Below are 17,509 nucleotides of genomic sequence, written 5' to 3' on the forward strand. Positions count from 1 at the left end.
TAATCATGAAGTCCTATTAGACTTATGGCCTACTGTTTCATTTTAATATAATTGAACAACCAGCATTGACTCACTTTTAACTATTTTAATCTCAAAAGTTGGGATCAAAAGTTTTAATCTCAAAAGTTGGGATCAAAATTCCATGGATATTTTAAGTCACTGGCAGTGCTACTAAGGATTGAAGTCTGAGTTGGGTGGCAGGGCATTCTGCTTTGATCTGTAATTTAGAAAAAAATTTTAAATAGTACTTTGGGATTATTTTATAGTCATTAGCTACATTTGAATTTTGTTAAGAAAGGTTTAGTCTTGTTTGGGGGGGTTGTTTTTTCCTTTTGTGAGGGTTTTGTGTGTGTATGTGTGTGTGTGTTGTTTTGTATTTTTGCCTTTTATCATCTTTTCCTTTGTGAATGAAGTCAAAAGCATTTATAAATGTCTGCTAAAGTTCTTTAACTGTCTTTGGTTTCCTGATTGCTAAGAAATACATTTTTATCACTTTTTCTTTGGGATCTTAATCTCATAACCTACAAATTCTTATTTTTAATTAAAGGCAAATATCTATATTCAGCGATGCGAAGACTTCTGTGACTAAAATGGGTCTTTTTGCTTTATCTTGAGAGTGACACACTTTTACCAGATCCTCTTTCTAATTTAGCACATTTTTTTATGCCTTGTAAAACCTGCTTTTTGTTGGGAATGGATATCAAAGTGTCTTGATCTTTTCCTCCTACACCTCTCCCAAATCACTGACCAAATTGAAAGCATCACTAACATCTTATGAAGCCCTCTCAGTGGCCCCTTCCTTTCTTGCACCCCTTACTCATCCTGGAAAAAGACCCAACAGGGCTTCTTGTTCTGGCTCCGAGCCCCCCTTATTTATTACTGTCATGCAGCAATTGCACCTTTGCTATCCATCTCTCTGGTTATACCAGCATCTGTCCTCTTTATACAGTTAACGAACTGCAGGACACTAGTGTATTATTATTTAACACTGTTGGTTTTTTTCTCCTTTTAGTTTACTGCATTACCTACTACTGAGGCAACTACACAATTTATTATCCAAACCAGATTTGACACTAGGACCACAGTCAAAAACTAAAGGACCCAGACAAACTAGGTCATGTAGTTACACTAGCTATTTGTGTCTTTTACTTATATTACCATCCAAGTTGATAATCAGTTGAAATGCTAGCTGGCTCCTTCCTAGTCACCGTCATGTATATTGCATTTCTGCTGTCCGCTCCACAGTCATCCCTTGGAGACTGCCATTTCTTAGAAATATTATACTCATGGGGTTTCAGCCTTGACATTCCTCTCTGATCATGACCTTCTGATCTTGAACCTGAATCACTCATCAGGTCCTAGTGAATTGTATCCTTCCCTAGTAATCACCCAACACCCCTAGTCAAGGTTTTTAGTTCATTATCCTCCTTTTTAAAAATCATTTCTAACACGAAGAGGCTCAATAGATAACCATTTTTACATATTTCTTCTAATATCCTGGACTTGTTCATACCCTTTGTATTTTCTGAACATACTTTTCTCAATCCTCTTTATCCGGGAAAAAATAATTTCTCTCTTATAATCGCTGCTGAGTTTTCTAAGGTTGATGCATCAAGTCGTGTAACCCTACCTGTAAATTCCATTTCTTATTCATGCTGTGACATCATCTGGAATGTTAATGTTACTAGATGTACCTAATTATCCTTACTTTGATGACTTATCACCTTCCACATAGCGGTGTGCTGAGAGAATTTTTAAAACATACAATACCTGACTATTTAGTCAGGGGCACTGACCTCCTTTCCTTTAGCTTTTCAAATTTAAAAATGACAACAGCCAACACAACATTAGCCGGTTGTGAATGAATCAAAATTATACCTTTTTTTGTCAAATAGGCAAAAAATATATTTTGTTGATGTGCTGTGGAATTTTAATAATTATTTTATATGTGCCATGAGATGAAAGAGGTTGAAATTCGCTGCCCTACAATGTTCATTGGGTCCATTTACCTGAATTTGTTCTGATGTTCCTCTTGCCCATCTCTGTGCCAGAAAAGCCAGCCCAGCACCAATGACTTTCTAGGTACAGTGGGCTCTTTATATTATTATTATTTTATTTATATATTAAAAATATTTTGCAAATGGTTTACAGAAATAAGAATGAAGGGATGGTGAGAAATAACTTCATTTAGAAATTTTAATAAGAATTAATATCATAAATATTTTAATTTGAATTAAAATTTATATATATAAGTCCAGATTTTTAAGGTAGGAATTTCTGGAATGGGCACTTTTTTTTTTAATGCAACTGCTATTCACCTGCCAGGCATGGACCCGGAATAGATCCATATTATAAATCTAATTCCACACTTCAAATATATCTAATTGGTTCTGGCTCATCATATTTCTTAGTCTTTTTCTCGCACTTGCATTTTCACTTGATAATTGTAAAAATACAAAAACAAAAATCAGTACTTTTAAAACTTTAAGAGTTTATAATTTTGTTGAAGTGAGAGCATCCATTTTCTGTCCACAGTTGCAAAATACTTTTCAAATTTGGATTTATAAAAACTTGGAAACCTATTAGAAGCATAACCCAATCATTTTTATGTCTACATTGGTTCTTCTAATCACTTTTTATACACACTTCTGCCTTTGGTATTTGTCTACTTCTGAATGGTGCCAAAAAGATTTTGTTTCACAAATATAAGTGTTGCACAAGTATCATAAAAGAGGAAAGAATATTGTCAATGGCTGGCTCCTATTTTTTCCAAAAAAAAAATATATGTGTATATATGTGTGTGTGTGTGTGTGTGTGTGTGTGTGTGTGTGTGTGTGTATATATATATATTTGTATATTTTTATTGATTTCAGAGAGGAAGGGAGAGGGAGAGAGAGAGATGAAACATCAATGATGAGAGAGAATCATTGATCGGCTGCCTCCTGCACCCCCCACTAGGGATTGAGCCTGCAACCCGGGCATGTGCCCTTGGCCTGAATTGAACCCGGGACCCTTCAGTCCGCAGGCCTGCACTCTGTCCACTGAGCCAAACCAGTGAGGGCTCCATAAAATATTGAATGATGTCTTCCTTCCTGTTGAATAACCAAGTGCGTAAGAATACTATATTTCCTCTTTGTTCTAAGAAATGCATTGCTCAGCTCCTGAGCTTGAGAAAATCCATCTAGGATATCATCATCTAAAAACTGATGGTCTGAGGTTTTGCTTATGTGATCAATTTCATCCATCTCCTGATTTGTCTAATAATTGTGGAATATCCCCTGTCAATTTCTCCTATTTGCCAATGTGGAAAATGAACTTCTTTGATTTTCTGTTATATTCAATGAAAGTCTCTAGGCTTCTTATATGCCTTTTTGAAAGATGATGCAATATTTTGGGAACACAGTAATAAAACTGTGATAACCTCTATTACATCATCAGCAATTCCTTTATTCTTTCATTGTTACATGATTTGGTCCTTTTTAGCAGAGATGGAAATAGTTAATGAGTAATCATGAAATAATTCTTGTGGAATGACAAAAATAGAAAAATGAAGTATATAACATGTTCCATTGGACTGAGATGGGAATTACAAGATAGAGTTTTATTTGACTTTTAAAAAGTAAAATTTCTCTAATAGAGTAGAAAAGTCAGAAATGTCAATCTTGCAGATAGATAAAACTGTTCAAAATGAAACTCAAAAGGTAAAATTGTGTCCAGTGGACCCTGATGGTATTCCAAGAGTTAATAGTATATCCTGCTGATCAGGAGTTTACATTTGTTATGGGATCTGTGTGACTTTATACATTAAGATACTTGGCTAACTTTCTAGCCAAGTAGCTTAATGTATAAAGGTAAGTGCTCAACAAATATTTGAATTGAATTGAATTGTCATTCCCATCAAATGCATACACAGACGTAACTGGTAACTTGAGGTTAAACAAATTTGGCTTTAAAACAAAAACTACTAAGGAATATCATTCCAGACAAGCAATAATTAAGTGAAATTGCATCAGGAGTCTCTAAAGCTAGAAACATTGAAAAATGCTAGGACCTCTGCAATATGTATTACAACTGTTGAGCTCCTTTACTACAGTTACTTCTTGAATGTCTCTTCATTGCTTTCAAGAGTGAAATAAAATAGAATAAAATGAAATTGGAATCATACATGAAAGTAAGATTTATCTCCATTTGAGCTTTTGGATAAAAGTCCATTCTTAGAGTGGCTTTCTTATTTATCCCAGCAAGCATTTTTTTGTTCCCTAGTGTCAAATTGGAGCTCTTTATTAAAAATAACAGTAGGCAAAATTTCAGGAACTTCAAGTTATAGTCATGAGACTAGCTCAACTCCATTAGCGTTTGGCAGGCATCCTGTGATTTTAAAGATGAATAAATAAACATCAGTGTAAAGCGATGGTTCTAGACTAGGGCCAATTCTGCTGCCCAAGAGACCTTTGGAAATTTCTGCAGACATTATTAATTATCACTACTGGGGGGCGGGGGGTGCTCCTAGTATTTAATGGGTAGAGACCAGAGACATTGCTAATCATCCCACAATATAAAGGGCAGCCCCACAACCAAGAAATGCCAATAAAACCAAGATTGAGAAACTGGTTTAGAAGTTTTTTCAGTACTGGGAAGTTAGGGCAAGTATTCTTTAAAAAAAAATATTTCCATTGCAAGCTTTTGTTTAACCCTGATCTCCTATGGACAGAAAAGCAAATACCCAGGAATATGTGTCTTGAATAGATCTTTTGTGCAGATGGAAATGATTGAGATGAAAACAAACCTTCTAAACATAACTGCCTGTGTGTGTTATGTGCTGATGAGTCAACTCCAACCTGGTGACCCTATAAATGAAGGATGTCCACAGTGTCCTATCCTTACCAGCCTCACTCAGCCCCTGTAGACTCACGCCTATGGCTTTTATGGAGTCAATCCATCTCGTGTTTGGTCTTCTTCCTTTCCTGCTGCCTTCTATTTTTCCCAGCACTATTGCCTTTTACAAAGAACCTTGCCTTTTCATGATGTACCCAAAGTAGGACAGCTTCAGTTTTGTCATCTTTGCCTCCAGCAATATTTCAGGTTTAATTTGCTCTAAGTCCTGCGTGTCTGTCTTTTTGATGGTCCAGGCGCAGTGGTCGGCAAACTCATTAGTCGACAGAGCCAAACATCAACAGTACAACGATTGAAATTTCTTTTGAGAGCCAAATTTTTTTATCTTAAACTGTATAGGTAGGTACATTGTTATTAACTTAATTAGGGTACTCCTAAGGCTTGGGAAGAGCCATACTCAAGGGGCCAAAGAGCCGCATTTGGCTCACGAGCCGCAGTTTGCTGACCAGGGATCCAGGGTATCTGTAGAGCTAACTTCCAGCACCATATTTCAAATGAATCAACTTTTTCTCATCAGTCTTCTTCACTGTCCAACTTTCCCATCCATATATAGTAATTGGGAATGTGAGGGTTTCAATGATCTTAGCCTTAACCTCTATTGACACATCTTTGCTGTTGGTGAATTTTTCCTAATTCTTCCATTGCTGCCCTTCCGATTCTCAGCCTTTTCTTGATTTCTTGGCTGCAGTCTCCATTTGAATTGATGACTGAACCAAGGTAAGCAGTGTCTTCATTGTCTTTATTAAAGTTGTGTATTGCTTCTGTGCCGGGGTCCAACCCCAGCAGGTCCAGGGGTTCCCAAAGGCGTAGACGGAGTCGGCGAAGAAGGAATGACACGGAGACAGCGTTCAGTTGATCAGCAGCCTAGCCAGGATCTCCAGCCAAGTTCTGGTCTCGATCTCCAGAGAGGTTCTGCTGTTTATTGTCTTGTTACATCCGTATTTATCCCAGTTGATTTTAATCCTGTCAATTTCTATTACAAAGGTTAGGGCGTTTCTTATCTCCATTCCAGGGAGTAAAGATTATGTAGCTTAAGCATGATTGTTTGTAGTGATCAACTACCCGCCTGGCACTTAGTTAAGGAGTTTCATCCCCTCCCTGACTTCAGGGAAAAATTCCTACCTGGGGAAACAGCCTTTCTCGGAGAGGTGACCTTGGTTAAAACACACAGCGCTAAGGGGAGCAAACATATTAAGAACAGTATGCTATATACGCCAGGTCCCTTGAAACATATGCTGTGCAGATGTTTCTTTCCTGCAGCAACTGTGTCAAGCAGCAAGGATGGACCGACTTCTGGCACTTCTGTCCTCATGACTTTTGTCTGTTTGATGTTCAAATACAGTCCTGGTTTGGCACTTCCTTCTTTCACTTTCTTTTTTTTTTTTTTTTTAATATATTTTATTGATTTTTTACAGAGAGGAAGGGAGAGAGATAGAGAGTTAGAAACATCGATGAGAGAGAAACATTGATCAGCTGCCTCCTGCACATCCCCCACTGGGGAAGTGCCCGCAACCTAGGCACATGCCCTTGACCGGAATCGAACCTGGGACCCTTCAGTCCGCAGGCCGACGCTCTATCCACTGTGTCAAGCAGCAAGGATGGACCGACTTCTGGCACTTCTGTCCTCATGACTTTTGTCTGTTTGATGTTCAAATACAGTCCTGGTTTGGCACTTCCTTCTTTCACTTTCTTTTTTTTTTTTTTTTAATATATTTTATTGATTTTTTACAGAGAGGAAGGGAGAGAGATAGAGAGTTAGAAACATCGATGAGAGAGAAACATTGATCAGCTGCCTCCTGCACATCCCCCACTGGGGAAGTGCCCGCAACCTAGGCACATGCCCTTGACCGGAATCGAACCTGGGACCCTTCAGTCCGCAGGCCGACGCTCTATCCACTGAGCCAAACCGGTTTCGGCTCTTTCTTTCACTTTCATCAGCAGAGGTCATTTCAGGTCATTGCTACTTTCTGCCAGTAAGATGATGTCAGCTGCATATCTTTTTTTTTTTAATATATTTTTTATTGATTTCAGAGAGGAAAGGAGAAGGAGAGAGAGAGAAACATCAATGATGAGAGAGAATCATTGATCGGCTGCCTGCTGCACGCCCCACACTGGGAATTGAGCCCACAGCCCAGGCATGTACCCTGACCAGGAATTGAACCATGACCTCTGGTTCATAGGTTGATGCTCAACCACTGAGCCACACTGGTTGGACCAGCTGTATATCTTAAGTTACTGATATTTCTTCCACCAATTTTCACTCTTCCTTCCTCTGAGTCTAGCCCACTTGTTCATATATGTTCTGTGTACAGATTAAACCCAGAAGGAGATAAAATGCACCCTTGTCTGACACCCTTGCCTACAAGAAACCATTCTGCCTCTCTGCATTGCTGCGCGTCAGGACAGTCACGTGCTCAGGCATGCCTGCTCCTCTCAGAGCAGCACATAGCTTTTCGTGATTGGCACAGTCAGAAGCCTTATTGTAGTCTAAAACACATAGGCTAACCTGAAATTCTATAAAGCATGCCAGTATTCAGTGAGTGCCTGTCTTAAGTGTGTCTACCTTTTCTGAATCCAGCTTGAACATCCAGCATTTCTTGCTCCACATAAGGTAGTAGAAGCCTTAGTTGCATCACTTTAAGCATCTCTTTGCTTGGGTGGGAAATAAGAGCGATGGTCCTATAGGTGCTGTACTCCTTGGCATCTCCTTTCTTGAAGATTGGGAGGTGTATGGAACATTTCCAGTCTGAAGGCCATTGTTTTGTTTTTAATATTTGACGTATTCTTGCTAGGATTTTGACAGATTCAGTCTCAGGCTTGAAATATTTCTGTCAGTATTTCATCAACCCCGGTGATTTATTTATTCATAACTGCATCCATAGGTTAAAATATCATCAAAAATGTGCTAATACAATGGATGATTAAGGCTTCTTATTTGCACCCATTTACTTCATTGATTCTAATCATTATGTCAAATATTTTTCTTTTTATTAGTATAGTGCTGTCCATTTTGACTACAATAAATACTGGCTTATTTTTTGGGGACAAACAGATCTTATTTGGAAATATTTGGTGTATGTAGAGGCATGGAAGATTATCTCCACTTGAAATATTTTCCTATTACATGTAATTAGAAAACTGTTGAAAGTATGATAATTTTTCAGTGGGTCAGGGAAGATCACCTATAATTTAAACTTATTGTAAGTTCAGAGTTTCTATTCATTTTTGTTTTGTTCATTTGTGTATTTTATTATGTATTTGTGGTAAAAATGTAATATTTTTATTTTTAAATAATATCTTAAGACATTTAAAATGCATTTATAATTCCTTTAATTATGTATTTTTCTTCAAAGTTTGTTTATCCATGTCACCAGTGTCAGACATTTTTTGCTTGTTATGTTTGTGAAGCCATGTTTTTGAATTCTTTAATGAATTCAGGTTTCTTCCCATATTCCATAATAAATGCTTTAAGGTAGATTTCCAAAGGTAGGATTTGGGGGTTAAAAGATGTGAGTCTTTTCACATCACTTAAAATATATTTCAATAATGTTTATGCCCATTTACAGTGAGGTAGCAGTAGTGAATGAATTTATTTGGTCAATGTATACTAGCCTATGCTGGATGATATTATTTTTAATAATGTGGCCCCTCTCCATACTCCCAACTTTCAGGGTTTTCTAGTTAGTGAGTTTCATGAAGATATTGACTAGGTTTTATCTTGTACACCCTTTTCTGTGCATGAGTAGTAATAGTTATAGATATTATGTGGCCTTGCTATGTGCAAACCACTTTCTGAATACCTTGCAAATGTTAATCCATTTAATGGTCACAGCTTTTTAATGTCCATTTTTATTTGTAGAATGACTTAATGAGTTTTATTTGGGCTTTTCCAAAACTGGGAATAGATTTATGCTGATATATCTATACTTGAGCGTTTAGTTTTTTTTCTTGTGCCAAGCAAAAATTACAGGTAGTATTTCAAATGCTAAATTCGCCCAAAACCTTCTGTAAATTCATTTTTCATTAATTCTGCATTAGAATTGTACTTAACAATATGCACTTTTCTCATCCAATTGCATTTCCTTAATTTTACCTGTAGAACATATATAAATCATAACTTTAAAAATGATTAATTCATTACCTTTGAGCATACAAAGTCTCAGGCCAATAAATAATTTTGATTGAATGATTCATAATATATTTGAGGTAAATGCAAAATGCTTCACTTTTACTGATAATCCTATATAATAAAGAGCTAATATGCTAATTAGACCAAAGAGCAGAACAACCATCTGAAGGAAGCCAGGGCTGTGAGGGCCGAGCCCCTTGCACGAATTTTGTGCATAGGGCCTCTAGTATAATATATGTTGAGTCCATGTTGTTTAATCTGCCCTAGTAATGAGCCTTCAGGAGGATGGAGGTGGGGAGGTTGAGTCTAAGGCTTTAGATTAGTTTAGTACAGATGAAAAATATCAAGAAAGAAAAAAGTACGCTGTGACACATGCCTAGAAAAGGGCCAGGACCTGTTGAGGGCTAACTTATTCCCCTGGAAAAGCATCATTTAACCCAGAGTTCCTAAAGGGAGTGAGTTATTTTTTCCACGTTCTTGTTGGTAGTAGGGAACTGGGGTTCCTGGGGTGACAGAATTTATAGACCCTACTTCTACGTTAGCAGACATCTGCTCAATCTGATGCTCTTAAAAAGGACAGAAAGGTGTCTTATTCATTATTTATGTGCAGTGTTCCACAGAGATGTCTTTTTTGTAGAGAATGGGGTTGTTACAAACATAGAGAAATATATATATATATAAGTTACATCTCCCTTTGATCAATAGCTAGACTGTTTTAATGTTATTGTTGTTTCCAGATGATTTGTCATTATTGAATCAAATAAGGTAGAAACAGAGCTAATAATACAGTGTGTAAGCCCATCATGTTAAAAGTATTTATGGAGGGAAATGTTAATCCACTAACTGCATCCCAACGTAACATGTCAAAATACAAATCATAACAATGGTAAGCTTACTCTGAATGGAAGCTGTTGGTAGAGCTCTAGTGTAAATAACAGGAATATGGTTTCAATGTCTTGAGCTACCTTTCTGGTAGAACTTGTGACATAATAAATACAAGACTTAGCCAAAGCAACTGGGAGCATTTTTTTCTATCCTACACATGAGCCCGAATATGAGTTTTTTTGTATTCATTTATTAAGCTCGAGAGGTGGAGGAGTTACCTTTGTTCCAGAAACACACAGGGTTGCTAATAATGCTAGAGGCAGCCCATTTTCAGTCATTTCCCAGAAACTCGAGCGGAGACCCACACTAGCTGATGCTCAGCATAAGGAAAGAAATCTTGATCATGGTCATTACTGCAATCAGCATAAAATGCTCTTGGTAAAGCTTGATTTGTGAGTGGCACACTGCTAGGTAGAGTTGAAAGCCCATTTAACTACGGTCTGTGTGCTCCAAGAACTTTTCTCAGAAATAATCACCAGTGGGTAGTATGGAGGGTGCGTTTTGCAAATACATTGTCTGCCCTTTGTGAAAGCTTGTGATTGAATCATGTGATACGTGGTGCAACACATTGCTTTCCCAGTATCCTGGGATGTAGAAACAGACATAGCTATACCTGAACTCGGGCTGTTGTGAGGATGCGTGCTTATTAGGGACCAGTACTTTTATCTGTTTTTAAAATTGGGTATAAGTGTTTGTTTATATTTTAGAGAGTGTTATTTGACTTGGTCTTATTTAGATCTCTGGAGTTGAAATTATTTGAATATGTGATCATCTTTCAGCTACTTTCCTGCTTGCATTGTAAGTGGTATTAACGACTCAAGCGGGGGGTGGGGGGGCAACTTTAGAGGAATACAAAGTGAATCATACAGATGATAAATTACAGCCTCCCATCTTTGCCAGGGAATGAGTCAAGGAAGATTGGATTTGATGAAACAGCTCGTGGCTTTGAGAAGTAACAGTCACGCTGCTGGGTTGGCAGCTCCTAGCACTGTTTGAGGCTGTAACTGTATCCCTGAGTCTTGTACTTAAATGAGAAAACTAATTTGAAAATGATGAATAGGAGAGTAGCAGAAGCTTGCATTCTCTTGAGGGAGCTGGCTGCCAACTTTAATAAAAAAAATGCTGAGTTTCTGTATTTAATAAGCGTGGGCCACATGTATGTCAAGAAGAAAAACAAAGCACTTTAATAGCCTTAACCAGATTACAGATGTATGGCCAAGCCGGTGGGGCTTAATTTGGTTTCCAGGCAGGTGATGGCTGGAGGTGGGATGCCTTTGATGTTCAGGATTGGGTTGCTACCATCTGAGCTCACCTGGCAGTGGCAGTATCACCACCCTTGCTTAGGGCCTGATGGCACAAGCTGTCCTTGTAACAGGATATGGCAGAATCAGAAGACCTGGGGAACAATTCCTTTGTAGGGAATTATTTGGAGAGTTGGATTATTCAGTGCAGAGAACTTCATGCCATTGACACATGAAAGATCTCTCTTTATCCCCCAATGTCTTTTAATTAAACTGTTTAAATTTTCCAAATTAAAAAAAAATAGTGGGAATAAAAGAAAATTCAGATCCTTATGATTTCAACTGGTTTCTGGCAATAGTACCCCCAGACACAAATTCCTTGTCGAAACCAACATTTGAAGATTATCTTCATTGGAAAATCCCTAGTTTAATTTAGATGGAATTTCCCATTGTTACATGTAAAGGTGGCCTTTAAAATTCTTTATTTTTCACTTGTTTTTCCTTTGCCTCGAGATGCACATATTAGCATATTATGCCCAAAGAGGTATAACAATAAACATCATGCTGGATCTTTATTTGGAAGTTGGTTTTATAGAAGTTGGCCTCCAGGAGCCCTAGAATGGGAAGTCAAACTATAGTGAGTGCACGATGCTTCCCTCTCTTAGTCTAAACTAGTAGCAGGATCTTATCACAAAGAACTCAGCAAATTTTTAATACGCAATGTTTCCTTGGTCCAATCACTCCCCCACCCATAATCTCACACTGTCAGATAGAAAACCTTCCTTTTGGCATAATGACTAATCCCCCACCTCTGGTTTGATGATCATGGCTATTGTAACAAATTTCTTTTTAATTAGGTCTTTTAAAAGTATTATACACCTAGTAATTATTGTAATCAATAATAATAGATAATAACTCCTTAAGCACTTTCTGTCCTAGATGAGGTTGAGAACATTATTAAAATAGGTTTTAAAGGTAAACAGCTAATGGCATTCTTATCTGATGAATTTAAATATGTAGGAGTTCTTTTTTTATTTTAAGGAAGCAAAAAATATTAGAAAATATGATTCCCTAGGATTGGAAAACTAATGTGTAATTGCTTTGGGCTCTTTTGGTTATTTTAAATAGAAATTCAGTAGCTATTCAAATAGCACTAAAGTCATTCTACTTTTCAACTTCTGTTTATTCAAAGACCTTCAATTTTATATTCAAATTAGAGGCCCGATGCACGAAATTCACGCATCCCTGGCTTGGTCCAGAAGGTCATTTGAAAGGACATCCAGAAGGTGGTTCAGCTGTCCGGTCTAATTAGCATATTATGCTTTTATTATTATAGATTATATTTCAGAAATAGGTTTTGAAGAATCATGGTATCTTAAGCTTTACTAGTAAGTAAGGGATGATATATTAAAGTTCCAATCTTTTGCCTCCTGGATCATGCTGTTCATTTGTTTCATTTTAAGTGTTGGTACATCCTTTGAGTGTTAATGGGTCAGCCTCAGTGGTTCTCAGGAGAATTTATAGTCCCTATTATTGGAAAATTGGAGCCATGGAGTCACACAGGCGGAAGCACTTAAAAAATGTTTACAAGGTCGTCAAAAGGTGGCAACATTGCAGTTGCAGTAGTTTAATGCGGTGAGAGCCAATCAGAGGAACAGGATGGTGAAGACCACACTTTCATAGCATCTCAAGTCCTAGAGTCCAACCTCATGTGCAACTCACCATCAGTGCTGAAACACTTAGCAAACCTGTGAACAGGCTGTTCATAACAAGATAGCCTTCCCAACTCCCTTCCATTTGGGAGTGTTCTTTCCCAACATGCACATGGATACATAGGCTCTGTGTGCCCCATTCCTAGCTCAAATACTATGGTATTTAGAACCTCTGGGATCTTTAGCCCTGACTGTTAAGTAGGACTGAATATGCTTCTGCTCATGACCCCTTAGCCTTCTTATTAAACACAGGTACTACTGAGACGGCCAGCATTTTCAGAGAGTTCCCTTCTCCGTTAGAAGTGTTTCTCCTGATTGGAATTTAAAAACTATAAAGGCCCTCTATTAGAAATTGACAGACAGGAATGTGATGTGACTATCCCACTGTGTCCCCAAGGGCTTATTTTGTTGTGAGCTGTCTGTTTATAAAGAAATGGCTTTCTCTTGCCCAGCCTGGCATGTCCATAATAGCCCTTTCTCATGTTTTCTTGCCCTGTGAGCAGCTTTCCAAAACTGACTTGCCTTAGTCACATCACAGAGCCAAGCTTTCCAGCCATTGAAGAGAGGGAGCACCTGGCCGGCATGGCTCAGTGGTTGGGCATTGACCTGTGAACCAGGAGGTCATGGTTTGAATCCCGGTCAGGGCACATGCCCAGTTATGGGCTCAATCCCCAGTTGGGGGCGTGCAGGAGGCAGCCGATCAATGATTCTCTCTCATCTTTGATTTTTTTCTCTCTCTCTCACTCTCCTTTCCTCTCTGAAATCAATAAAAATATTTTCTAAAAAAAGACGAAGAGGAGGAAAAATCATTTTTTCCCCTTTCTGTCCTTCCTGCTGTTATGAACTCTCCTATTGGCAGTGGTCATGTTGGCGTGTTTGGTGTTAAAACATAACCATGTGCTACTGTTTTAATAGCGTTCAAATAGCTAACTGGATTCATGGACATCTAAATTTAATTCCAGAAATCAATGCTATGGTAATAAGGACTGGGCCTGCATTCTCTTAGGCCTAGTAATCTAATTCCCCCGCCAGCTGAACTATTATGTGTGTCTGTTTCTTGTTATTATGCCTGTGAATTGCTCAGGCAGATGTGGTGATGGAGACGGGCATATTCCGCTCTTGTTCATAGCTGTACCCCGATCATTTAAACACAGACTTTCTGTTTGGAGCTTTATACGACATTCAAGTCATGGCAGAGGAGGTTGAGGGTGGTTCCTGGGTCATGTTTTAGAAACTCGGGAAGCACATCGCTGTCCTAACCTGGGATTGCATTCTTGCCTGTCGCTCCAGTTGTGTTTCAAGACCTCATGCACCCTCATAGTTTAAGGAGAATACTGGTTTCATTTGATTTTTCTCCCGGAATTTTCCTCTTAACTTGAAGAAATGACTAGCATTGGTGCCTATTATTTGATTGACAACATAAAAGAGCTCACACATAATAAACTGGCTGATGACTTGCGTCGGTTATCTTTGTTCACAAGTAGTACGAACTTGAGATCCTGTAGGACACAAATGATATGGAAGTAGACGGGGTGACATTTGGGGCATCTGAGCAAGTGTTAAGTTTAGGATTTATTTGCAACGTTGTCTCAAGTGGTAGACTTCTTGTGCAGGAAATCAGGTAGTTAAGAAATCAATGATTGCACCCCATTTATCTCTAAGCAGATGAAGGCTTATACCATCTGATGATCAATGCCAATGTTTTCTCTTCCTCTTCTTCTTACTCATTTCTTGTGGAAATCAGATTTCAAGCATATTAGGGAAAGAGAACAGGTTTCCATGGAGTAGGAAATGTTAAAATAACTGATTAAGGTCTTCTGTATTTTTTAAAATATATATTTCTTTATTGATTTCAGAGAGGAAGGGAGAGGGAGAGATAGAAACATCAATAATGAGAGAGAATCAGTGATTGGCTGCCTCCTGCACGCTGCCTACTGGGGATCTAGCCGCAACCCAGGCATGTGCCCTTGGCCAGAATCAAACCTGGGGCCCTTCAGTCTGCAAGCTGACGCTCTATCCACTGAGCCAAACCGGCTAGGGCAAGGTCTTCTGTATTGACACTTCATTTGTTAATACACTAATAGTTCATTATTATGTTACTCAATTTAATCAGCTTCTCCTTATTCTATTTTTTAGACACATGCTTCACCACCTTTGTATGTATTTTTTACCCCTTGCATCATATTGAATCAGAATTAGGCATTTCACTGGGGGTTATACACATTTTTATTGACCTTCCATTTATAAAAGATCTTTAAAATCTGAGTTAGAAATGGAAATTCCTTCTCATGCTATATCATCTCTGCACATATCTTTTCCTTTTCCACCCTCAGCAAAATTAGTTGTGGCTGTTCTGTCAGACTTTCAGTGTTTGAAAACCTGTCTCCGTCTTCCTTTCTGTCTTCCTAGATCAGGGAAACCTGTTCTGTGTCCCCAATATATTTGAAATCTGATTTTCTGTTCCTGCCCAACTCACACTAGTATTCCAAGGCTCTGGGTTGGGTCTGACACAAACTTTCCAAGAAGAAGGGTTCCTCTCCCTTCTTCATCAATATGCTTCTCCTTGCAGGCAAGAATCAGCATTGAGGTCATAATTCTCCCGTGCTGTCTCTTTTTCTGGGGAGAGTTAAATGTCAAATGGCAGCCCTCAGTCCTGATTCTGTGGTGTTTCTTGTCCAATAAGACCCAGGGCAAAAGCTTCGCTATGTCAAAAAACTCCACCACCTCTACATCTTTTTCTTGTATTGGTTTTGTCATCTGAAGGAGGAAGAATCGTCTATTTCTCCTTTATCTGGCCAGATGGTATGTGATGGACTTCCACCATTTAACACTTTTCATTCCTGTCTTCATTTATCATCTTTCAAATGCTCTCAACCCGTTTCTGCGCTGGCAGGTACATGATTGCCAAAAGGATATCTTAGTAGGACTTTGTAATTTTATTCCAGATGTGCCCTTCTTTTGCCTCCCAAACTGCTGATTTAAAACTCACCATTGTATATTACTGTATAGTAGTAGACCTATTTAATGCCATAAATATTATTTCTGGTCTAGTTCCCAAGTATACTGTGACTTACTGGCTCCCTAACTATTATTCTCAGTATTGCATATTTCAGTGGCTCTCAGAATATTGTTCCCTGATCACCAGCATAAGCATCATCTGGGAACTTATTAGAAATGCAGTTTCTCAGGCTGAATCTTAGACCCACTGAATCAGAAGTTCTGGGTAGGGTGCCCAGTGGTGTGTTTTAAGGTCTTCTGGGTAATTCTGATACTCAGTGAAATTTAAGAACCACTAAATACCCAATAGTCTCCAAAGCTTACACAAGTAATAAGACTAAGGAGCACAACTATAAACTTTCAGTAGACATTGCTACCATGGGGTAGTATAGATTTATTTAAACCATTTCTTCTTCCCCCTTCATTTCCAGTTTAAACTTTTAATAACAATATTTGAATCTATTTCCACCTACATGTCTTGAGTATTTATATGCAGATCTGTGTGGTATTTTCATATACATTATGAGAAGTCATCTCCATAACTCGATAAACTCTGTTTGGTATCCCCTCCCTCCCATTTAATAGACTTTATTTTTTACAGAAGTTTAGGTTTACAGTCAAGGTGAGCAGGAAGTAGAGACCTCCTCTCCACCCCCTTTTTCCCTGGCTCCCTCCCCTCATTTCCTCTGTTGTTAACATTTGCATTGTGTGTCCCCGTTTACAGCATTGTACAGAGTAATAAACTGCCCTAACAGTTCACTGAGCTCCGCCTCTCCTTCTTTTCCTTCTTACCCTGCACCCTTGGCAACCACTGCTTTTTATGGTCTCCATCATTTTGCCTTTCCCGGAATGTCAGATAGTTGGAATCATGATATCTTCTTTCTTCAACTGCATAAACTAAGAGTAGCTGTGGGCAAGGGTTAAAAAGTTGCAGACCTACTCAGCTGGGATCATACTTGGACCTCCTGGCTTCACTCCCCGTGTGCATTTTTAATTCAGTGCACATTCCTTCTCAAATTTCCAGCATGCCTGTTGTTTTTTTTTTTTTTTTCCTTTCCTAAAACCTGTTTAAATGGCCCTCACTGTTCCTTCTCTTTCCTGCTCCAGTGACGACAAAGTCGTGGAAGTCACAGAGGAGGAGGAAGTGGCTGATGTTGAGGAAGAAGAAGCTGAGGACGATGAAGACGATGAGGATGGTGAGGAGGTAGAGGAAGATACTGAAGAACCCTATGAAGAGGCCACGGAGAGAACCACCAGCATCGCCACGACCACCACCACCACCACCGAGTCTGTGGAAGAGGTGGTCCGAGGTAATCCACTGTTGACAGGGATTTTCTTTCTTGGGGGAAAATGAAAACATCATAGCAACATTGGACATTTCTATCCAGTCTACTGCCACTGTCTTCCCAACCAAAAACAAAATTCAATCAACAGGTCTTATGCTTGTTGAACTCTTTTTGGTTAACAAGCAGTCCACCAATTCATTTCCAAGAATGTGAAGTCCTTAGGATACAGTCTATTCTGTACCTTGTATGTGCTGCTTGGCAAATCCCAGCTTGTTCTGCAAAACCCCATTTAACCAAGCGTTGACAACGGCTGTTAGTTAGGTGACCTCCTCGGTATTTCCCTGGCGGTGAGTGTGTATGACACTC

At 38.7% G+C, this 17,509-nt stretch overlaps 1 protein-coding gene across 7 annotated transcripts in view; it reads left to right on the forward strand.

The window, feature by feature from the left end:
* APP (amyloid beta precursor protein) overlaps positions 1–17,509 on the forward strand; it is a 222,630-nt gene that overhangs the window by 105,101 nt on the left and 100,020 nt on the right. For all 7 annotated transcript variants that reach the window (XM_059686782.1, XM_059686783.1, XM_059686778.1 and 4 more), the window contains exon 6: positions 16,965–17,167. In XM_059686782.1, coding sequence (XP_059542765.1) covers positions 16,965–17,167 — 203 coding nt within the window. The remainder of the gene's footprint in view (positions 1–16,964; positions 17,168–17,509) is intronic.

This window comes from Myotis daubentonii, chromosome 3 (genome assembly GCF_963259705.1).
Source record: "Myotis daubentonii chromosome 3, mMyoDau2.1, whole genome shotgun sequence".
Lineage (NCBI taxonomy): Eukaryota > Metazoa > Chordata > Mammalia > Chiroptera > Vespertilionidae > Myotis > Myotis daubentonii.